Source organism: Acanthochromis polyacanthus, chromosome 12 (genome assembly GCF_021347895.1).
Source record: "Acanthochromis polyacanthus isolate Apoly-LR-REF ecotype Palm Island chromosome 12, KAUST_Apoly_ChrSc, whole genome shotgun sequence".
NCBI classification, from domain to species: Eukaryota; Metazoa; Chordata; class Actinopteri; family Pomacentridae; genus Acanthochromis; species Acanthochromis polyacanthus.
The window spans coordinates 1,503,590-1,528,658 of record NC_067124.1 but is presented as its reverse complement, the minus strand read 5'-3'; the positions used below and the strand labels follow the sequence as shown (position 1 = coordinate 1,528,658).

At 39.5% G+C, this 25,069-nt stretch overlaps 1 protein-coding gene across 4 annotated transcripts in view; it reads left to right on the top strand.

Annotated features, from left to right (window-relative positions):
* LOC110958292 (proprotein convertase subtilisin/kexin type 4-like) overlaps nucleotides 1-25,069 on the top strand; it is a 230,409-nt gene that overhangs the window by 155,130 nt on the left and 50,210 nt on the right. For all 4 annotated transcript variants that reach the window (XM_051956576.1, XM_051956577.1, XM_051956574.1 and 1 more), the window contains one exon: nucleotides 691-804. In XM_051956576.1, the coding sequence (XP_051812536.1) occupies nucleotides 691-804 (114 nt within the window). The remainder of the gene's footprint in view (nucleotides 1-690; nucleotides 805-25,069) is intronic.

Sequence of the window (25,069 nt, the reverse complement as noted above, 5' to 3'; positions counted from 1 at the left end):
TTCTTATACTCCATTCAAGTCATTTTCTTAGGGAACAATAATGAGTGGATAAAGCAGAAAAACCCAATTTCCTTTATGCTTTTTATATCCCGAAAAAGCCCTCGTTGACGACCCTTTGGTCTTTTGTTATAGAAAACTGAGCTAATATCCTCCAGCTCTCTGCGCAGTTTAAAGGTCTTAATTGGATTCCATTAGTATATTGCTTGACATGACACTTGAGTCCGCTCTATTAGAATTCCCCTGCCTGGGATTAAAAAGAAGACTTTTTCTTCATTCGACTCTCTAGGCTCTTTTGTTAAAGTCTCAAATATTCTTTTTGGATTCACAGTTTTTAGTGACACTATTATTAAAGATGTAAGCTTGACTTAAATAGCTGCTTTTATGTTTAGAGGACCTGCTGTTAAAGGTATGTCAGTGTCTCATCGCAGCAGTTTATGTATCAATAAACCCCTGCATTAATACAGTATAAGCTGTACATGTGGGTCTGATAAAAGTGATCCACAAACCCCATAAAACAGTCCTCCGGCCTCTTTCTGCACAAGACTGGAGTCCGTGTTGAGCTCCCTGCAGGTTTCGTTTCAGAGTATCATGCAGAGTTGAAGAATTTCCTCTGTGGTTTCAGTGTGTGTAGAACACAGACCGAAGGAAGAATGTGTTTGATGATATTCTGTTTTATGCCTCTTGCCCTAGTCCTGAGCTGACGTGGAGGGATGTTCAGCATCTGATCGCCAACACGGCAAAGATACCCGACGCTGAAGAGCCTGGATGGAGCATCAACGCAGCAGGATACCATGTTCACCACAGGTACTGTGATACACACATGCCAATACTGAACGGGTTTGAAAACAAACACACGGTATCACCTTGAAGGTCACATTTAACTCTTTCAGTCTCAGTAGTTTTGGAGTTACGGTTACTGCCTGATCTATTAAACAATCAGATGACTTTGTTGACATACAAACTGTACTGCTTTTTTAACACCTAAATGAGCTACCACACCTGGCTGAAACACTTGGGAGGCTGATCAACAGCCAGCAAAGACTTCACAAAGTTATTGCCCACAACCAAGAAATACTGCAAAGCATAACCCAAGAACATAACTTGTTAGCTAGCTGTTTCCTCCGTTTCAAGGATTTATTGTACACTGAGCTGTAACTAGCTGTAGCCATAAATTTAGTATGAGAGTAGAGTTGACTCTTGGCAAGGAAAGCAAATAAGTGCTTTTCCCAAAATATCAAATGATTCTTTTAATGCAGGGAAGAAGTCATAAAGCATTTACCATTTCTGTTGTAAACTGTTCCCTTTTATATTCATCAAACATTCACAAATCATTCGAATATTGACTTGTTACCACCTCGTAGTCAGAAAGGTTAATACCGTTGTTTGAATAGAATAAAAACTGATGTAAGGTTGCTGTAAGTTTGGTGTTTTTGGGATATGAGGCTGTTGAAAGTTCATAAGATACCCACCCTTTGTATCATTCCAAAATCTAAAGTTGTTATTTTGTTACAAAGCTATAAATGCAGCAGAAAAACACAAATTACTGATTATTTTTTGACACTTTCTATTTAACAGTAAAGACAAAAAAGTGAAAAAAGACAACTGACCAAACACGATTTTTATCTGCCTGACCTGTGTGACCTGAATGATCCCAACTTCTTTGTGCATCATTCTGTGTTGATGGCATGTTTTATTGAATGTATGTGAGTTTGAACCCTTTTTTTTAAAAAAAAACAAGGTGCTTTGGGTAAATGTCACATTGATGTCTTTACTTGTCAACAGACAAACTTTTACAAGAAACAGAAAGTGTAACGTTGCCATGGATACAGTGAGTTAGACTTGGGGCAGCAGCATGAGTCCCATTGTACACTTGTTCGTATTTTAGAGTTATCTGAAGAATTCATTTTTGCTGTGTACCATTCCATTGGTTGTACTGAATTACTGTGATATTGAGGAGAGCAAATGATGCATGATTTGCTGAAACCCCCACAAATTTCACTTAAAAATTGAATTACTGTTCTGTAAGAACATAACTGACACCTTTAGAATCTGATACATGCATTATGTACGTGGATCTTATTAGGTGAACTTAAATGCTAAATACATGTCATTCATCATAATTCTTTAATGCATCTATTAACATTTATTACATATATACTAAATTTTCAAATAACTACCATCATAAACAAACAGGAAGTAGTACAAAGACACTTTCTTTTGTTTTCGTTTTTCTTTTGTTTTTGCTTGGGACTGTAAAGAAAAAGATGAACAATCTCGACGACGGAGCTGCACAGTGCAGTAGTGGTTAGCACTTTCACCTTGCACCAAGAAGATCCCCGGTTCAAATCCCAGCCTGGGATCTTTCTGCATGGAGTTTGCATGTTCTCCCTGTGCATGCGTGGGTTTTCTCCGGGTACTCCGGCTTCCTCCCACAGTCCAAAAACATGCTGAGGTTAATTGATTATTCGGTAACACTTTATAATAACTATACACTATTAAGCATTAGTTAAGCATTGGTTCAGCATAATTTAAGCATTAGTTAATCCTTAAATCCTCATGAACTCATCATGAATTCACCATTAGTAATGCATTACAAAGCATTAGTAAAGACAGTTTTAAATGTTCAACTAACACATTATTAAGCATTAGTTAAACATTAGTAAAGTGCTTAATTCATCGTTAACTCATCATTTGTAACTAATTAGTTATACGTGCTTAATTAATCATGAATTCATGATCTGTATGACATTTATTATGCATTACTAAGCACTTAATAAATCCGGTTAAAAATGTTTTGTTGCTCATTGATAACCTCAGTTGTTAATACTTTATAAAGGGTTAGCAACTGTGTTAGTATATGATTTACAAACACATATTCATACTCAATGAATAACTTATTAATGCGGTTACTACTCATTAGTTCAGTATATTCCGTGAGCCCATCTAAAGTGAGGACTATCTATGCTTTATAAAGCATTTATAAATGACACAGAAGCAAAGATATACAAAGTGTCAGTTTTATTGGTCCCAAACAATACAAGCTCTTTTAAATACACACTTTAAACAAATACAATCTGTAAGATTTCAAGTAAACTTGACAAACATCTTCAAATAACAACAGTCTGTGATCGTATAAAATAGAAAAATAAAATACAAGCTCTTTTAAATACACACTTTGCAATCCTTAACATTTCAAGTAAACTGGTGAACTATCTCTTTAGGGCACACACACCAGAGGTAAGTGGCTGCCTGATTCTGGGATTCCGCCAGTGCATTTCAATGGGAAACGAGTACATTCCTCCTCCTGCCAAAGGTAAAAGTTGCAGGAGGAGGAATCCGCTCGTTTCCCATTGAATTACATTGGTGGAATCCCAGAATCAGGCAGCCACCTACTTCTGGTGTGTGTGTGCCTTGAATTGCACAAAGTGCTTTACAGTAAAACAAATATACCGTTTTCAAATATTGCAAGATACCACTAGATAATTTCTGCAACCTGTTTGCCTCTACGATCAGCTGTCATCTCTCCAACGGGTTCTCTCTCCGACTTCCGCATTTGAGAAAAATAAAAAAACCCGCGCGGTCTCGCTCTCCAGAACCGCGGAGGAGACTGGGACTTGTAGGACTCTGGGACGTGTAAGACGCTACTGCGCATGCTCTTACCGTCAAAAATGCTAGTGCGCATGCTCCAAAATGCAGAAGTCACGCTGGAGAGATGACAGCTGATCGTAGAGGCAAACAGGTTGCAGAAATTATCTAGTGTTATCTTGCAATATTTGAAAACGGTATATTTGTCTTACTGTAAAGCACTTTGTGCACTTCAAGGGCACCCACTTACCTCTGGTGTGTGTGTGCCCTGAAGAGATAGTTCACCAGTTTACTTGAAATGTTAAGGATTGCAAAGTGTGTATTTAAAAGAGCTTGTATTTTATTTTTCTATTTTATACGATCACAGACTGTTGTTATTTGAAGATGTTTGTCAAGTTTACTTGAAATCTTACAGATTGTATTTGTTTAAAGTGTGTATTTAAAAGAGCTTGTATTGTTTGGGACCAATAAAACTGACACTTTGTATGTCTTTGCTTCTGTGTCATTTATAAATGCTTTATAAAGCATAGATAGTCCTCACTTTAGATGGGCTCACGGAATATACTGAACTAATGAGTGGTAACCGCATTAATAAGTTATTCATTGAGGATGAATATGTGTTTGTAAATCATATACTAACACAGTTGCTAACCCTTTATAAAGTATTAACAACTGAGGTTATCAATGAGCAACAAAACATTTTTAACCGGGTTTATTAAGTGCTTAGTAATGCATAATAAATGTCATACAGATCATGAATTCATGATTAATTATGCACGAATAACTAATTAGTTACAAATGATGAGTTAACGATGAATTAAGCACTTTACTAATGTTTAACTAATGCTTAATAATGTGTTAGTTGAACATTTAAAACTGTCTTTACTAATGCTTTGTAATGCATTACTAATGGTGAATTCATGATGAGTTCATGAGGATTTAAGGATTAACTAATGCTTAAATTATGCTGAACCAATGCTTAACTAATGCTTAATAGTGTATAGTTATTATAAAGTGTTACCGATTATTCTAAATTGTCTGTAGGTGTGAATGTGAGTGTGATTGTGTGTCTGTATATGTAGCCCTGTGACAGACTGGTGACCTGTCCAGGGTGTCCCCTGCCTTCACCCGAGTCAGCTGGGATAGACTCCAGCACCCCCCATGACCCTAGTGAGGATGAAGCGGTGTATAGAGGATGGATGGATGGGTGGAAGTTTTTACATCATCACATGCTTACGCAGTGTGGGCAATGAAATGCACGTGACTGTTTCACAAGGCTAGGCAATAACAAGACATAAGGAAAAAAATGCTCCTTAAAATTCAAAGAATGAACTTTAACAAAGATGTTAGTGGTAACGTAGCCTCACTTTATGTAGAACACAGTGGTGTGGCTGCATGAGTGTCATTCAGCCATAGGAAAAATAAAACATTCTGGCTTGTTTGTTTGCATGTAATGAGACGAGCACTGTCATTAAAATGGATAATCCACTGACAAAGAAAAAATAAACTAGCAGGACTGCCTAAAAGCACAAAAAATTGAAATCCTCAGTGAAACTTGAAATTTTCAGTGGAGTAGGTTGCTGCCCAGAGGTTGTTGTTGTTTCCTGTAGTGACTAAAATGGTAGCAAAGCTGCTGAAATGAGCGGCCAGTTGCATCCTTATACCTGAATCTTACACCTGGTGAGTCACACTAATTTCAAACTAGGTGTTCAGGCCAGGTTAAAGCCTGAACTTTTCACTTACAGGGTAATATTTACCTGAAGTTTGCCTTCAGCTCAGGTTTGGGAACTTTGGTCATATATATTACTGAACTCTGACATTATAACTGTACACAAATTTAAGGAGATCACAAAAAGCATGATACTGTATGTGCCCATTTGGATTAATGTTATTATTGTTATATGATTTCCAACAGCTGAAATCTTGAAAAATAATATAGTATAGTATAACATAGATGTACCCTTAAACAAAATGACCCTGCGCTGAGTACAGGCGTGTTATGCATGTGTACGTTATGTACGGATATTGAATCACGTGACCTAAACATGTAGCAGATATTGATGGGACTCAGAAACACCCCCACAGTTTAATCAGTTGTTCCTTGGATCATTTCTGATGGATAAGTCCGGATAAGTCCTCAGCGGTGGATTTGTAGTAGGATCACAATCAGCTGATGTAGTGTTCACTGGTTGTCATGGTTACAGTGGCACCGTGCTGCTATCTGGCAATGATACAGAAATCTTTAACAAATCCGTGGATCCAGACTGTAAGCCGCATCACTGCTAAAATCTGATCACTTGGTCCTTGTGTCATTTCTGACCCTCCCTGGAAATTTCATCCAAATCTGTTGGTCTGTTTTTGAATAACTTTGCTGACAGACAGACAGACAGACTTACACCAATCGTTACAAGACTCCGCTGTTCCTTGGTGAAGTAAAAATCATGGTTTTATGTATTTAACTGTATGCAATATACGACGAATAAATCAAGTAAATAGTTTCTGATAATCGAGCATCTTCCACTTATTCATTAATGTAATTTCTAAGTGCGCACACACACACACACACACACCTGCCTCTTTTATGCACACACACACACACACGCACACACACACACACACACACACCTGCCTCTTTTATGCACACACACACACACACGCACACACACACACACACTCCTCATATAAAGCACTTCAAGCACAAAAAGCAGCAGTCTGTTTTATGACAGTTGAGACAGGTGATCTTGTCCAGGGAGGAGTGTCATTGTAATCCTCTAATGTTATTATCACACCCACAGCGTACCTGCCATGATTTACACAGACTCAGACTGGAGGCAACCAAGCTTCTCCCCGTATTAAGCAGGAATCTGAGACAGAGAGAGAGAAAGTGAGGCCTTGTGCTCGTCCAGACATCGTATAAAAACGCTTTTACAATGCTTTCACAGTCTCCGCCAGGCGATGACATATCGGCAATCAGCCATAATGTGTGAGATGTTTTTTCCTCTGCTCTCTGTCTCACTCACCTTAAAATTCCCTCTCGTCATCCCGGCTCTAACTAATTGCCCCAAACCTCTCTTTTCCCTTTTCTCAACCTTCCTCTTTTCCTTTTTCTCGCGGTTATTCCCTCTCACTCCCTTCCTGTTCCTCTCCTCCATCCCTTCTTTCACAGCATGCTGTGTCATAAAATAGATTGTAATTACTGTGTTGCTGTGAGAAGAATGGATTAATTAAAATATAATGATGCCGATCACACCAGCGGGCGTCTGCTGAAATCTGTCCATTTAGGGGCTGTGGCAGAGGACTTGTAATGCCCTGATCATACTGCAGCGGCCACACTAATTATAAAGAATGGTTTATTGCATGGGCAAGGACTAGACAATGCAATCAGCACAGGGTCACTTACCATCAATGAGGCTGTTACAATACATTAAAGATTGGATATGATATCTGTAATGAGAGGATCCATGTTTAAGAAAATTACAGATAGCGCCCAGTGCTTTGGTTGTAGAAGGTTGACAGAGATAGAGAAAAGTTATTCTGTTTAATTTGAAAAACAAGATGGTCGAAACATAACCAGAATGGAAATGGAAGAGAGGATTCTGTCCTGTCCGAGGGTCCTCTGTTAATTCCTAGTTTGTGGTTTGATTTATCAGACGGCTGTTTTGTAATGTTTATGTGCTTTCTTTTTTTTTTTTTCATTTTAAGTGACTTTCAACCACAAGTAACAATTATGGCATGATGGTAAATGCTAAAAGAGAATAGCAAAGTATAGTGTAGTCATCAAGCCAGGCACTGACTTTGTAATTCCCTCATTTTACTGAATTATGTGTCTTGTTTGTAGATATGAGGCTTCTGGCAGTGTTGGAAGAAGCATTCTGATAATTTACTCGCAAAAAAAACATGGAAAAATAATCAGTAAGAAGTAAAAATGCAAGTATTTGAAGTGCCAAAAGTAAAACTTCTCATGATGCACACTACCCACTGTCTGTACCACCTGCTTATATTAGTAACATTATTATTAAATTAGAATTATATGCCTGCTATCATAACATATTAACAGGCTTTCTATACTTTAGGAGCTGTTTTTACTCTACCAAGGAGTCATATGATGATTAGCGTTGGTTTGTCCGTCCGTCTGTCTGTTAGCAACATTACTCAACAACGGATACACAGATTTGGATGAAATTTTCAGGGAAGGTCAGAAATGACACAAGGACCAAGTGATTAGATTGTGGCCGTGATGCTTAAAGTCTGGATCCACGAAGTTTTTAAAGATTTCAACCATTGGAAGCGATACAAGACTGGGCAGCCTTGGCGGCATAAAGTGCAAATGCTTAAGTTAAATGGAAGTACTGCTAGGTTTTACTTGCTATATGAGCAGTTTTTAATTTCAGGTACTTTCTAGCACTGGGTTAGCTTATTTTCCTGCATACTGAAATTGAAAATGTGCAACTACTTCCAATAAATCAACACAAATAACACAAATGTTACAGAATTCCCATCTAACTCATGTTGGTGTGCTGGTTCAACCACGCTCATTCCCTCAGGTCAAAGAATATTCTTCATGTAGTCCACAAATTCACTGGTTACACCAAAACTAGCAATATGTTACACACGTGGACAAAATTGTTGGTACCCCTCAGTTAAAGAAGGAAAAACCCACAATTCTCACTGAAATCACTTGAAACTCACAAAAGTAACAATAAATAAAAATTTATTGAAAATTAAATAATCAAAATCAGCCATTACTTTTGAATTGTTGATTAACATAATTATTTAAAAAAACAAACTAATGAAATAGGGCTGGACAAAAATGATGGTACCCATAACTTAATATTTTGTTGCACAACCTTTTGAGGCAATCACTGCAATTAAACGATTTCTGTATTTGTCAATGAGCGTTCTGCAGCTGTCAACAGGTATTTTGGCCCACTCCTCATGAGCAAACAGCTCCAGTTGTCTCAGGTTTGATGGGTGTCTTCTCCAAATGGCATGTTTCAGCTCCTTCCACATATGTTCAATGGGATTCAGATCTGGGCTCATAGAAGGCCACTTTAGAATAGTCCAACGCTTTTCTCTCAGCCATTCTTGGGTGTTTTTGGCTGTGTGTTTTGGATGGTTGTCCTGTTGGAAGACCCATGACCTGCGACTGAGACCAAGCTTTCTGACACTAGGCAGCACATTTCTCTCCAGAATGCCTTGATAGTCTTCAGATTTCATCGTACCTTGCACACTTTCAAGACACCCTGTGCCAGATGCAGCAAAGCAGCCCCAAAACATTACTGAGCCTCCTCCATGTTTCACCGTAGGGACAGTGTTCTTTTCTTCGTATGCTTGGTTTTTGAGTCTATGAACATAGAGTTGATGTGCCTTACCAAAAAGCTCCAGTTTGGTCTCATCTGTCCAAAGGACATTCTCCCAGAAGCTTTGTGGCTTGTCAACATGCATTTTTGCAAATTCCAGTCTGGCTTTTTTATGAGTTTTTTTCAGCAGTGGTGTCCTCCTTGGTCGTCTCCCATGAAGTCCACTTTGGCTCAAACAACGACGAATGGTGCGATCTGACACTGATGTACCTTGGCCTTGGAGTTCACCTTTAATTTCTTTGGAGGTCGCTCTGGGCTCTTTGGATACAATTCCAACGATCCGTCTCTTCAATTTGTCATCAATTTTCCTCTTGCGGCCACGTCCAGGGAGGTTGGCTACTGTCCCGTGGGTCTTGAACTTCTGAATAATATGAGCCACTGTTGTCACAGGAACTTCAAGCTGTTTAGAGATGGTCTTATAGCCTTTACCTTTAAGATGTTTGTATATCATTTTTTTTCGGATGTCCTGGGACAATTCTCTCCTTCGCTTTCTGTTGTCCATGTTCAGTGTGGTACACACCTTTTCACCAAACAGCAGGGTGACTACTTGTCTCCCTTTAAATAGGCAGACTGACTGATTATGAGTTTGGAAACACCTGTGATGTCAATTAAATGACACACCTGAGTTAATCATGTCACTCTGGTCAAATAGTTTTCAATCTTTTATAGAGGTACCATCATTTTTGTCCAGGCCTGTTTCATTAGTTTGTTTTTTTAAATAATTATGTTAATCAACAATTCAAAAGTAATGGCTGTTTTTGATTATTTAATTTTCAATAAATTTTTATTTATTGTTACTTTTGTGAGTTTCAAGTGATTTCAGTGAGAATTGTGGGTTTTTCCTTCTTTAACTGAGGGGTACCAACAATTTTGTCCACGTGTGTATGTTAGTCCATCACTCAAGCTGCTGCTCTGTCTGTGCCACACTGTCCCAAACTCTAGTCTGTACTGAAGATTCAAGCGACAGCCTTTCACACATCAGCATGAAGAGTTGGGGACGATTTAAAGCTGAAGAATAATGATCATTTGGTCCTCTGGTAAGCAGGACGGTATGTCTGCAGGTTGACCTCAGATTTGGAAACTGCAGAGCAGAGCGTTATTTCATCTTTCAAAAGTTGCAAAGTCTCGCTTTAAATGAGGAAAATCAATGGAGTTGTTGGGTGTCACCTCTTTACAAGTTTCACAGGCGGCACGTACGGATTGGAGACAGATAGTTGCAGCAACTGCATGACTTTATAAAAGCTGCAAGAAAAATAGCTTCCTTATAGATGTTGGCTGAGTTGGCATTGATGTGTGTGTATATATATATGTGTGTGTGTGTGTGTGTGTGTGTGTGTGTGTGTGTGTTTGGGGATTTGGGCGGTTGTCGGGTCGGTGGATGGATCGCCCACATCCCAGAGTTCCCCATCTGTTTGACCTCCATATAGACTAGGAGCTTCAAAAAAACTCTATTGTCAGGGAGCAACCCTCACCCGCCCTCCTCCACCACCCTACACCTCTCCACCCTCCGCCCCCACCGCCATGACGACAATAAACATGTCAGCCGCCACACGCCAGAGCAATCTGCAATCAGATTTACTGTGCATGAAATATGGTGGTGCTTTTATTGGTCCAAAGACTTGTCACTCATAATTTATAGGCTGTTGCCGGGCCGGCTGTGATGTCAGCCGGCTCCCCGCACCCTCGGGAGAATCAGAAGAGAGGGAAGGGGGAGGAAGAGAGAGAGAGAGAGAGATGAGTGAGGGGTGGTGGTTGGGTGAGTTGGTGGGGGATAGAGATGTAAGAGGACAGAAAATTTGTGTGTGTGAGAGAGAGAAGAGAGAGAGAAAGGGAATGAGGGGGAAAAGGTGATGGAGACGGGTGGAAAGAGGAAAAAAATAACACACATCCATCCTGTTCCTCTCTGTGGTGAGTTTATCAGGATGAGGGAGCGAAAGTGTCCGTTTTTTCCAGGGTCTCTACAGATGGATCCCTCCTCTCCTCTCCTCTGGCATTGGTTTGTATCCTTTGAACACTGACACCTATTGATCACATGGTCGACGGAGGAGGAAAAAAAAATTTTTAATCGGCGATTCACATCTACACTTGAAGCCTCCCTAACCTAGAAATAGAAAGTGGAAAGTCTGGTGTTTGCAGCTTTTGCACCACAGGGATGACGTACGGAGAAGAAGCAGAACGTCCAAACAGGCCTAATTTCATTTAATCTCTTGTGATAGCATAGGTGAAACTACAGTAATTATCCTGTGGGAGATTTAGATAGAAAATAACAGTGGTGGAATAGATCAAAGAAACGCTGCCCTTGCTGCAAAAACAAAGTGAATATCAAGGAGAATGCATGAGTGGTGAAACGGTATGTTAAAAAAAACTGTTATGGCATTAAAAATGAGATAAGATTCAATCCCTCTTTTGAAAAATGATACTCTGTTCACGGAGAACTATTAGAATGTTTACATTTGCGGCATTTTGTTCCATATCAAAATAATTAATTGCCTCCATTTTCAAATTAAAAGTACATTACAACACAATTAAGGATGCAAATGAGTCTGGGCCTGTCGCGAGGAGCCAGAAAAAGTGAAAGAGTGACTGTGTTGATGTATGAGGGTTTGCGTGCTTTTTTGTGTATTAGGTGTGTCGCAATGGATCATTGTGCATGAGTGTGTGTGTGTGTGTGTGTGTGTATACTCGAATACAAAAACATGCGTCTCGCTGCCGTTATTGAGGAGGAAGACTCAGTGTAGAAATTACATCAGCATAGGGACATACACACGTGGACAAAATTGTTGGTACCCCTCAGTTAAAGAAGGAAAAACCCACAATTCTCACTGAAATCACTTGAAACTCACAAAAGTAACAATAAATAAAAATGTATTGAAAATTAAATAATCAAAAACAGCCATTACTTTTGAATTGTAGATTAACATAATTATTTAAAAAAACAAACTAATGAAACAGGCCTGGACAAAAATGATGGTACCTCTATAAAAGATTGAAAACTATTTGACCAGAGTGACAGGATTAACTCAGGTGTGTCATTTAATTGACATCACAGGTGTTTCCAAACTCATAATCAGTCAGTCTGCCTATTTAAAGGGAGACAAGTAGTCACCCTGCTGTTTGGTGAAAAGGTGTGTACCACACTGAACATGGACAACAGAAAGCGAAGGAGAGAATTGTCCCAGGACATCCGAAAAAAAATTATAGACAAACATCTTAAAGGTAAAGGCTATAAGACCATCTCTAAACAGCTTGAAGTTCCTGTGACAACAGTGGCTCATATTATTCAGAAGTTCAAGACCCATGGGACAGTAGCCAACCTCCCTGGACGTGGCCGCAAGAGGAAAATTGATGACAAATTGAAGAGACGGATCATTCGAATTGTATCCAAAGAGCCCAGAGCAACCTCCAAAGAAATTAAAGGTGAACTCCAAGGCCAAGGTACATCAGTGTCAGATCGCACCATTCGTCGTTGTTTGAACCAAAGTGGACTTCATGGGAGACGACCAAGGAGGACACCACTGCTGAGAAAAACTCATAAAAAAGCCAGACTGGAATTTGCAAAAATGCATGTTGACAAGCCACAAAGCTTCTGGGAGAATGTCCTTTGGACAGATGAGACCAAACTGGAGCTTTTTGGTAAGGCACATCAACTCTATGTTCATAGACTCAAAAACCAAGCATACGAAGAAAAGAACACTGTCCCTACGGTGAAACATGGAGGAGGCTCAGTAGTGTTTTGGGGCTGCTTTGCTGCATCTGGCACAGGGTGTCTTGAAAGTGTGCAAGGTACGATGAAATCTGAAGACTATCAAGGCATTCTGGAGAGAAATGTGCTGCCTAGTGTCAGAAAGCTTGGTCTCAGTCGCAGGTCATGGGTCTTCCAACAGGACAACGATCCAAAACACACAGCCAAAAACACCCAAGAACGGCTGAGAGAAAAGCGTTGGACTATTCTAAAGTGGCCTTCTATGAGCCCAGATCTGAATCCCATTGAACATATGTGGAAGGAGCTGAAACATGCCATTTGGAGAAGACACCCATCAAACCTGAGACAACTGGAGCTGTTTGCTCATGAGGAGTGGGCCAAAATACCTGTTGACAGCTGCAGAACGCTCATTGACAAATACAGAAATCGTTTAATTGCAGTGATTGCCTCAAAAGGTTGTGCAACAAAATATTAAGTTATGGGTACCATCATTTTTGTCCAGGCCTATTTCATTAGTTTGTTTTTTTAAATAATTATGTTAATCAACAATTCAAAAGTAATGGCTGTTTTTGATTATTTAATTTTCAATAAATTTTTATTTATTGTTACTTTTGTGAGTTTCAAGTGATTTCAGTGAGAATTGTGGGTTTTTCCTTCTTTAACTGAGGGGTACCAACAATTTTGTCCACGTGTGTAAATCAGAGCTCTGCCGTAATAAACAACACAGTAATTAGGTCACTCTTCCCTCAGTAACCGATCGACCAGAAGAGCAGATACTGTGTTATTCCTATTGTGTTAAAGCCCTGCGTCACAGGTTCGAAAATCACCCAACATAAACAAAACACACACAGTTTTACACACACGTATTACTCCATCTATGCCTCTCTTCCAAGGGTTCTGACCTCCAACGAGCCTGTTCCATGAAAGATGACTACATCGCACTGGAAACCAGGAACAGTAAAACATGATTTTGTCATAACCTTCCCTCTTTGGAGGGAAAACAGATATAAAAGTATATAGCCTGTGGTTTACTGCGAGTCCCCCTCACCCAGCCTGGCAGCAGCACGCAGGGCTGATGGATGCTGGGCGTCGGCCGCCTTTTAATTGCTCGTAAATTTTTGATCCAGGGAAAACGCCACGTTCTCCTTGTCCCCCGGCGACATGGGTGACAGATCCGCTCAGGAGGGAATAAAAGAGCCTCAGCGAGGAGCATTGAGAGGATGGGAGGTAGAGAAACAGGATACGCAGAAGACACAGTGACACACTTTAAAATGTACAGACGCACATCATCAGCGGCTGCATGCACAAGCTATGGAAGGCCTTGTGAGTGCATTAAGGATCTTTATCAAGTATCAGTAAGATGAACTTTGCTGTGGTAAAAGCTCTTTTATATTTTACATTATAAAAAGCATCTCATGAAGCGTCTGCATAAACAAAACGCTTTCATCAAGTGTTCTTATTTCTCTGCATAATACCAAGAAATGATGTGTGTAAATGTTTTTAATTAGCATATGAAGCTATAAGGAGTCCACACTGAGCATAATGTTCTAATAAAAATTAGGTTTCCTTCAAAATTTCACTCAAACAGCAAATCAGCTATATATGTATTTAATTGCTCGGCAGCAGATTGCAAATGTTGTTTCAGAGGCTGTTAGAAGAAAGAAGTTCATATGGAGTCACAGATTTCTGATAATTACTGTGTAAAACCATTTGATGTGAAGATACTGAAGGTTTTCACAACATTGTAGACTGACTGCAAATTAAATAAACTGATAAACTAATACTATTTACAGGGCAATGCAGCAAAACTTAGGCCAGGTTTGTACCAACAGTAGCACAGTGTAGTCTCAGTGGGAGTCTGGCACCAAATAAAGTTATGTGGCCAAAAAAACTAAGCCTGGATCAACCTTCACACATTGCAGCATAATCTGGCAGTGCACAAGCACACATTCTTGCTAGGTTATTTTGTATTGTGAACCGCTCCAGCTCTGTCTATCAAAGATTACCTTACTTTATAACTACACACGTGGACAAAATTGTTGGTACCCCTCAGTTAAAGAAGGAAAAACCCACAATTCTCACTGAAATCACTTGAAACTCACAAAAGTAACAATAAATAAAAATTTATTGAAAATTAAATAATCAAAAACAGCCATTACTTTTGAATTGTTGATTAACATAATTATTTAAAAAAACAAACTAATGAAACAGGCCTGGACAAAAATGATGGTACCTCTATAAAAGATTGAAAACTATTTGACCAGAGTGACATGATTAACTCAGGTGTGTCATTTAATTGACATCACAGGTGTTTCCAAACTCATAATCAGTCAGTCTGCCTATTTAAAGGGAGACAAGTAGTCACCCTGCTGTTTGGTGAAAAGGTGTGTACCACACTGAACATGGACAACAGAAAGCGAAGGAGAGAATTGTCCCAGGACATCCGAAAAAAAATTATAGACAAACATCTTAAAGGTAAAGGCTATAAGACCATCTCTAAACAGCTTGAAGTTCCTGTGACAACAGTGGCTCATATTATTCAGAAGTTCAAGACCCACGGGACAGTAGCCAACCTCCCTGGACGTGGCCGCAAGAGGAAAATTGATGACAAATTGAAGAGACGGATCGTTGGAATTGTATCCAAAGAGCCCAGAGCGACCTCCAAAGAAATTAAAGGTGAACTCCAAGGCCAAGGTACATCAGTGTCAGATCGCACCATTCGTCTTTGTTTGAGCCAAAGTGGACTTCATGGGAGACGACCAAGGAGGACACCACTGCTGAAAAAAAACTCATAAAAAAGCCAGACTGGAATTTGCAAAAATGCATGTTGACAAGCCACAAAGCTTCTGGGAGAATGTCCTTTGGACAGATGAGACCAAACTGGAGCTTTTTGGTAAGGCACATCAACTCTATGTTCATAGACTCAAAAACCAAGCATACGAAGAAAAGAACACTGTCCCTACGGTGAAACATGGAGGAGGCTCAGTAATGTTTTGGGGCTGCTTTGCTGCATCTGGCACAGGGTGTCTTGAAAGTGTGCAAGGTACGATGAAATCTGAAGACTATCAAGGCATTCTGGAGAGAAATGTGCTGCCTAGTGTCAGAAAGCTTGGTCTCAGTCGCAGGTCATGGGTCTTCCAACAGGACAACGATCCAAAACACACAGCCAAAAACACCCAAGAACGGCTGAGAGAAAAGCGTTGGACTATTCTAAAGTGGCCTTCTATGAGCCCAGATCTGAATCCCATTGAACATATGTGGAAGGAGCTGAAACATGCCATTTGGAGAAGACACCCATCAAACCTGAGACAACTGGAGCTGTTTGCTCATGAGGAGTGGGCCAAAATACCTGTTGACAGCTGCAGAACGCTCATTGACAAATACAGAAATCGTTTAATTGCAGTGATTGCCTCAAAAGGTTGTGCAACAAAATATTAAGTTATGGATACCATCATTTTTGTCCAGCCCTATTTCATTAGTTTGTTTTTTAAAATAATTATGTTAATCAACAATTCAAAAGTGATGGCTGATTTTGATTATTTAATTTTCAATAAATTTTTATTTATTGTTACTTTTGTGAGTTTCAAGTGATTTCAGTGAGAATTGTGGGTTTTTCCTTCTTTAACTGAGGGGTACCAACAATTTTGTCCACGTGTGTAAACTACATTTTCAAAATACATCCTGAGGAAAATGTCTTTTCTTTCACAATATATTTGTGTGTGATGTATCACCAATGCGTTCCAAACCAGTATATCTATCTTTTATTGTATTGATTTCTAACTGTCACTGCTTCTCCATCAACCAATCATATATTAAATGGGACGGACGAGACTCATCACCCTGGTAAAACAGAAGATGGAGTAGAAGCTTCAACAAGTTGTGAAAGGCTGTATCTCAACGCAAGCCATGAGATTTGTCCTATTTCTAACAACTAGTTTTAGTAAAAACTAAATTTAAAAAGGTATAAAAAATAATGGTCTCACATAGAACTTGCTTCCTCGTGTTCTTGGTGAACGTCCTGTGTCAGACTTATGCCACCACCACCCATCTATCCTCCTTGTTAGGACTTTGTGGCTCTGAAATTGGAAATGTTTCCTAATTCATCATGCTGTTAGGAGATAATATAGAGAGAGAAATAAATAGAATGCAGTTTAGTTGTCTAGTATGTGATTTTTGGGAGACAGAATTGAGAGCTCATGTTCCTGTCTCAGAGACCACAACAAATGATAAGGCTTGTGTCATGTCTCACAGTTTAAAGAAAAGCAGTTTGAATCCACACCAAACCTAAAAGCTTCTTTCTTTGCCACCCACTGATGCTCAACCTCTCGACCAACTTATTGAAATTTAACCGGGCAGTTTTTGAAAAATGTTGCTAAACAGACAGAAACACAAACAGCACTGATCACATGGCTTATCTGTAGCTTGTACTTTGGCAGATGAAAAAAACACTGGTTAGTGTTTTCTGTTGAAGTCTTTTAGTGTAAATTTTTCTTTTGAGGGACTTTCGAGGGAAACACTGTACTGCTTTTCTGTGTTTTTCTAACAGCTATGATTACTGTTTTATTTACTTTCAGATTAGGCTATTTAATGCAAAACATCCATTCATCCAATATCTATACATCACTTAATCCTCATCAGGGTCATGGGGGGTGGAGTCTATCCCAGCTGACTGAGGGTGAAGACAGGGTTCACCTGGACAGGTAACAGTCTGTCACAGGGCTACACATAGAGACAAACAATCACACTTACAATCACACCTACAGACAGTTTAGAATCACCAGTTAACCTCAGCATGTTTGTGGACTGTGGGAGGAAGCTGGAGAACCTGGAGAAAAGCCACACATGTACAGGAGAACATGGAGACTTCATGCAGAAAGATCCCAGGAAGGCCGGACGATGATCTTCTAGCTGCAAGGCAACACTGTGCCCACTGTGCAGCCCAACACAAAACATGCTCAGTAAAAGCTCAAAAACGTTCATCATGTCTTCTTGCTAATATATTAGTTTTGGATTCTTTTGTTCAGACATCAGGTAAATCGATAGATGCTAATTACCTTCTTGACAGTTTCGGTGAACACTCTCGCCTTCATCAGAAGCATCTCACTCACACTGTGTGACGTGTCAGTAAAATGTGAAGAATGTTATTGAATTTTATGTTATTAAACTATCCAGTAGTGATTAAAATTAGCTCCAGTTAAACTACCTGATCTAAAAATAATGCTAATAAAAACTCTGAAGGGCGCCATTCTGCCTTAGGAAGTGTTTTCCTTTTGATAGTTTCTATACATATTCTTACAAACACACTGTCAACTCATAATTACAGAACTTTACATTTAGAATGGAGAGTTTCTTATGTGTGTTGTGACTACTGTGGAGGAATCTTTAGACACATTTGTTCTGTGAACGTCTGAAGGCAGCCACACTGTCTACTAAATTAATTCCTAAGTTTTAAAATGAGAACAATTTGTAAAATATTTGATAAAGATTTAGGACAAAAACGTTCCAGGGCTCAGTTTTTCACATGTAGTCCATATTTTGTTGGTAAATCTGAAAACACAGAATATGTGAGTGACAGGATTTGGTTGGGGGCTCTTATGTGCTGTCCTGATCTGTACACTCAAATAAACTAAAATAGTCAAAGGTGACATAGTGGGAGCCAGTGACTCTCACACTCATCCTCAGTGGCCCACAGTTTTATTTGTAATTCTAAAATGTTAGCCTCATTATTGGCCTTGAGAAAAGGGGACATTCAGTAAGATATAAATACCTTTTTAATTTTTAAATAAGAAGATGTATCATCAAAGAAAAGCCCATCTTACTCTTTTCCTCCAATACTTCTGCACAGATTCACTGTATGAATTGTCCATGTCAAGCACTTACTGAGGAATGAGAGAACTTCTGTCTAAAAGGAATAACGGGGTAAAGACCTGGGGTGCAGCAGGCTGCATTTGCATACGAAGCCCTTTTTTTCTCCTTTTACCGTGGAACAGTCCTTTAAGTGTCTGTGCAGCGCTGACAGTAATGAAGATGAGATTGAAAAATGGGGTTTAAAATCTGTCTCTGCAGACTTGTGACTGTTGCCAAGCCTAACAGATGCTCATCTGATCAATTTCTTACCCCGTTTGTCTTCCTCCCGAGATGAAAGTATGAGGAGATAAATACAGGTTTATCCCACCATTTGCTTTCTCATTGCAGCACGGTCCGACATCCTGCCGAGGATTTTGATTATTTCCTTCTTCAGTGTCAAACCGGGCCTAGCATCAGACCTCTATCTTTTTTTCCCCTCTTTTTTGTATCCTCTTTTTCTTCTTTCATTTTCCTCTCTTCCTTACCCCTGCTGTTTGTGTTGTTCCAGTCTCATTTGGTGGATTTCAACTCACCAGTTCTGGCCTCTTGTGATCTTTTCCATCCTTGCATCAGTCTTTCTTCCTCTATTCCCCACAGAGGTGACCGAATCAAGACACACGGTGATCATTGAGTTCACGCTTGCAAACAGAGGTCGAAGGTAGAAGGGAGCTACAGGATCTTCCTCACCTCTGTGTGAGCAGGAATAATGATGGAGGTGTTTATGCAGACACACCTGCTTCCATGACTTACACCCAGACATATACAGACTGTTGGCATTACTACCTCAATCTGTTGCTTATATAATAATATGCAACATTTTATTTTTACTGCATGTTTATTGCATATGCTGCTCAATGTAGCTAGACTATGATGTATATTTTTATCATTCATAAATCTGTTATGTTGAAACACGCATACACTCTTTGCAATGAAACTGTAAGCAAATCCTGTGTGCTACGAATACAGAGGATCAGAATTAGGTTTGATATTTAGACATTGGGAGAGGTTCTTCCTTCCACCAGAATTGATGTATAGTGCACAGCAAAACCTCCTGTTCAACGGGTCTCATTTTTACCTCATGATATCATATTAAAGCTTATTGTCATGTCACACAGTAAAGAGGGACATGACTTTATCAACATTATTAAATATGATTCATATCTGGACTTCCTCTCACTGCATGCTGAGTTTTTGTTTGATTTATGTTGCATTTTTTGCTAATATCTTGCTCATTTTTATCCAAAAAACTAATAATAAACATAATCATCAATTTTTGGGAGAACAACCATGCACCCTTTATCTGATCTCATCATTCATCTCCACCTGTCACATACATTAAACTCACAGTTTAGACTAAAATTTCATGTTTTTTCGTTGTTTGTCAGCGGTATAGATCACTAGCCTTAACCTCAGTAGATGTTTCAAATATTGCTTTTGTGTATTTGTGACCAGCTAAGGTTGTACTGTTCATATAGTATAGGAGGCCAAGTAGCAACACTGAACATAAATATTTTAGACTATTTCCAACATCTTCCAGTGGGTCTTTCCACCTCAGGCACAAATTTGGAAACGGTTATCTTTAGAAATATACAGGTCAAGATACAGATAGTAACTGATAGTAACATATTCCTGCCATTTATGTGAAATTGGGCATAAATCAGGAGAAAATCCTGAGAAGGAAGTGATCTTTGAGAAGTGAAAAGCAAAATACTCTTAGCAATACATGATACCTCCCAAAGAAAGATTTGAGAAAGATAGCAACAATGGAAGGCTTACCGCAGAAAAGGTCTGGTTTTAGGAAAGTGGAAATCGCCATCCAGATTCGTTGTTCTCAGTGTGTTCCACAGGCTAACTAGCTCAACCACAGTCATGCTGCATCTGACCAACTCCCAGACCCAGAGCTCTCTTCCACTGGGCACAAAGGGAGAGAGATGGGTGAGCCTGATCAACCCCAGTACTGTCAACCCAATTACTCATTCTCTTAAAGGGCTATTAAAACATAATTGCCCGGCGATTTACATCCAAGTTAACGTGGCCCCGAGATAATTTATTATTTTCCATAAGCCCTTTCTTTTGTGTGCCGAGTGAAAGAGTGTGTGGGGGAGAAAGAGAGGGAGACTGTAATTTCCTGAGTCATGAAGAAAAGCATGTTGGCAGCCCAGTGTAATTGTTTAAACCCCACTCTCAGACACCTTCCAGTCACCCCCTTTTAATCCTCGTTATCGCTCTCATTAGGCCGAGGTCAGGGGTCAGCCGGCTCCCTTTAGAAACACAAACACAGCACTGGGGAGAGGAAGGTGGACGCTGGGCTGGTGAGGGACTGGAGGGATGGGGCTGGGCTTGAGGTTGGGGTTGAGACAGATGTTCATTTCAGTAGTGGCCAGCTTCTATTTGTTTTATGAATAATAGAGTTACTTTCATTTGTGTTGTATACATCGTGCTGTTTCCGGCAAGTGGTGCAGGAAGACATTGAATTAATTGTCATGAATGAGTCTTGGAGGTTCTGTATGGAGGCAAGTCAATGTCATAATTTAAGAAAATTAAATCACTATTCAATATATGATTACAGTTTATGCAGTTTAAATTCCACTCTATAATTTCAGGAAGATGTTTTGTGTTTGGAAAAGCTGAAGTAGTCTGTGGGAGTTTTGACTCTTTCTTAAGATGTTAGTGTAGCTGACAGGATTGGACTGAGGCCCAGTCAGAATTTCATAGCAAAAGATTTTTTTATCTTGAATTTTGTTGTCTTAATGTAACCAGTCACTTTGAACACCTTCACATTTTAAGTTATCGTGATGATAAATGACTACTGTAGTTTTGTGAATTCAGTACCTATTAATTTCTGTTATAATTTGCAAACCTAAAAAAGAACACTTAATGGAGATTTCTAAAAGTACATTTCAAATTACACAATATCAGATAGTCTAACATAGTCAAACATCTAAATTCAGTACTGTTTCAATTTCTGCTTTAAGAGTTAGTTGTACAAATAAATTTATTGTCTCAATTTCTTCAGTTCATAAGATTCAGTGTTCTATAAATGTGTATGAATACAGAAAATTGATATGTTATTTTTATGAAGTCATGAAGGAAAACTAGGATCTCTCAGTGTTTGCAATTGTCTGATTTTGCTAAGTTGGTTTGCTAATGTTGATTCTTAAGCAGTTCTCAGTGGGCTCGCTGTACAGTTTGCTCCTGTTGCTGAAGATGGATCTACGTGACTCTGCCTGCATGTTTTGGCTTGTTGTCATGCTGCCGAATGAATTTGGTCATTGGCCTTCCTGATGTTATCGTGTGATCGATAAAGTGCCTGAGATGTTTGCACTGTATATTTACTCTGATCTGCCACAACTTTAAAGTCACTGAAACTGTTGCTCCCTGAAGCGAACAACTTTGATTTTCTGGTTCTAATAGTACCTGTCAAGGGTTGGGACATATTAGGCAGCAAGTCAAGAGTCAGTTCTTGTGTTTAATGCTTTAGAAGCAGGAAAAATTAGTGCATTTAAGGTTTTGAGCAACTTTGACAAGGACCAAACTGTATTGGGTTAATGACTGGGTCAGAGCATCTCCAAAATCGCCGGTCTTATGAGGTATTCCTGGTATGCAGTGGTGAGTACTGACTAAAAGGACAGGATCATGGGTACCCAAGACTCACTGATGTACGTGAGGGGTTGAGGCTAGCCATGAGGTTTGGTTTCACAGAAGAGGTATGGTAGTATAAACTGAAAACCTTAATGCTGGAAATGATGAAAAGGTGCTATGTATGAGACTGTACCGCTGCAGACCAGTGTGCATGCTGACTTCTGTCCACCAACTAAAACACCTGCAAATGACATGTGAGCAAACTGTGGAAGTTACCTAATGAATTTTAAAAAAGTCAAGCTGGCAATACGCAATGTTATGTTGGGAAACCTTTGGTCTTCATGCAGTCATGTCGATGATACTTTGACTCGTACCTAAACATGGTTGAAGACCAGATACACCCTTTTCCTAATGGCAGTGGCATTTTTAGCAGGATAAAACTTGTTCAGGAATGGTGTGAGGAACATGACAAAAAGTTTAAGGTGTTGATTGCCCTCCACAGTCCTTAACTTAAGTCCAATTTAGCATCATTGGGATGTGCTGGACAAACAGATCTGCTCCCTGGAAGCCCCACCTGACAGCTTCCAGGACGTAAAATATCTGCTCCACCTTCCTAATGTCTCATACTACAAGATACCTCCAGAGGGGTTCATTCTTTGACAGGTTACAGCTGTTTTGGCATCAGAAAAGGGCCCAACACCATACTGACCCAGTGGTTTCAATGTCCCGTTAGGGCTGGGATGGACAGTAACTGGTCATGTCTTTATGAGACTATAAGTTTTGTGATAGTGTTGTCTGATATTCATTTCCAGCTATTCCTCTATGAGCTGCATTAAAGGTGAGACAGAAGATAATTAAAGCGTGGTGCAACATGCTAAAGTCACTCACCTCAGCGTATATATGGCATTGTTGCAGGCTGACAGGTGATCAAAACTGTCATTCATAATGCAGCTATCTTGTGACTCGCTTTAAGTTCAGCTCTAAATTATTCTCTGCATCTTTCATTCTCTCCCTTTCATTCCATAAACGGTTTCCTATCTTTGCTGTGATCCTGCTCACCTCCTCTGAACTGTCTGCAGGAGCTACAACCTTGTTTCCTCCCCACTGTCCCTTTCTAATTGGAGCTAATAAAGATCAATTAAAGTCATTAAAGGCTTTTCTTAAACGAGGCCTGGTTACTAAATGCATCAGCAGCCTCTCTGCCTCTCTCAGTATATACCATGCATAGGTCTCTCTCTCTCTCTCTCTCTCTCTCTCTCTCTCTCTCTCTCTCTCTCTCTCTCCTTTCCCTTTTTGTGCATGCATGGGGGCTTGTAGGGGTCTGTGGGGGCCAAGGTATTTCCAGAGTCACATCAATGAACAGTACTCGTGGCTGTTCTCGGAGTTGACATTTAACCACTACATCTAAGGCCAGTGCCAGTATGTTTGCATTAATTCTGACAATAGCTAATACTTATGCTGACATTCAGTATGTTTCAAGTAATTCTCAGGGACATTTTGATAGGAAAAACGAAGAATCTTGATGATTGTGATTGCCCTATTATCCTTTATAGTTCTTAACAAGTAGCTTCAAGTAGGACTTTAATGGGAAAAGGAAGGACAGGACAAGTGATGTTACGGTTTTCAGTTTGATGTTACGATGTGGTTCCACTGATGTGACTGACAAGTGAAACTCCAAGTGCTTCTGGATCTTAGTTACTGTCTTTTTTATAGTGCCATCATCAGGTCACATTTTCAGCTTTATCTTAAACAGCAGTTGGAGGCCAAATACCTTTAAAATGAATGACATTATCATCAGTCTCAGCTTGTTGGTAAATATTAAGTTGCTAGTGTGCTATGCTACAATTCAAAACTTTATGATAAATAATATATGAAGAATTAAACAAACTAAGTAGGATTCACTATTAAAACCAAGGACTCTGTCTTTGAAGACTAAAACAAGAGTAAAATCATGACTTAAAAGAATGTGTTTCACCAGTATGCACATCATTTACTTCCAGTTTTTTAAGCCCCTCTAATGACAGTTACTTTTTATTCTGACCATTACGCCTAAGTTTAGTTTATTACATTTTTTGTCAGGGATCATATACAGAAACACTTTAATCTTCTACAAAGACAGGAGATGTGTCAGATTTGTAATTAGCTCATTACTCCACCAAGGAACGCAGTGGAGTTATGTGACGATCGACATAGGTTTGTCTGTTTGTCTGTCTGTCAGCAACATTACTCAAAAACAGACCAACGGATTTAGTTGAAATTTTTCAGGGAAGGTCAGAAATGAAACAAGGACCAAGTGATTAGATTTTGGCAGTGATGCAGTTTATAGTTTGGATCCATGGATTTGTTAAAGATTTCTGTATCATTGCCAGATAGTGGCTCAGCCTCACTGTAACCATGACAACAAGTGAACACTACATCAGCTGCCTGCTGATGATCACATGATTGTGGTCCTACTACAAATCCACCTCTGAGGACTTATCAGGACTTATCCATCAGAAATGATCCAAGAAACAACTGATTAAATTGTGGGGGTGTTTCTGAGTCCCATCAATTCCTGCTGCCTGCTACATATTTAGGTCATGTGATCCGGTATCGTTATGTAATGTACACATGCAGAACACACGCCTGTGCTCAGAGCAAGGTCATTTTGTTTGTGTGTTCATCGATATTAAATGGACACATTTTATGTTGCCATGATTTCTGATCATCAAATGCAGCATTTTTTTAAATGCTACATTTCTGGCAGTCATATCGTGAAATGAACAGCCTTAGCAGAATACTGTGCTCTCTGAATGCTTTTCTAGTATTTATATGTACTTCTGCATATTGGTACATATATATAAATGTTGATACAGTCTGTTTGGTTTTAACACATCACCAATTACCCATCTGCCTCCACTGAGAATCCGGTATCACTAAAGCTGGGGTCAGAGTGTTACTGAACTGTCCAGCTACTGTAGTACGAGAGAAGCATTCTTACCCCAGACTCCAC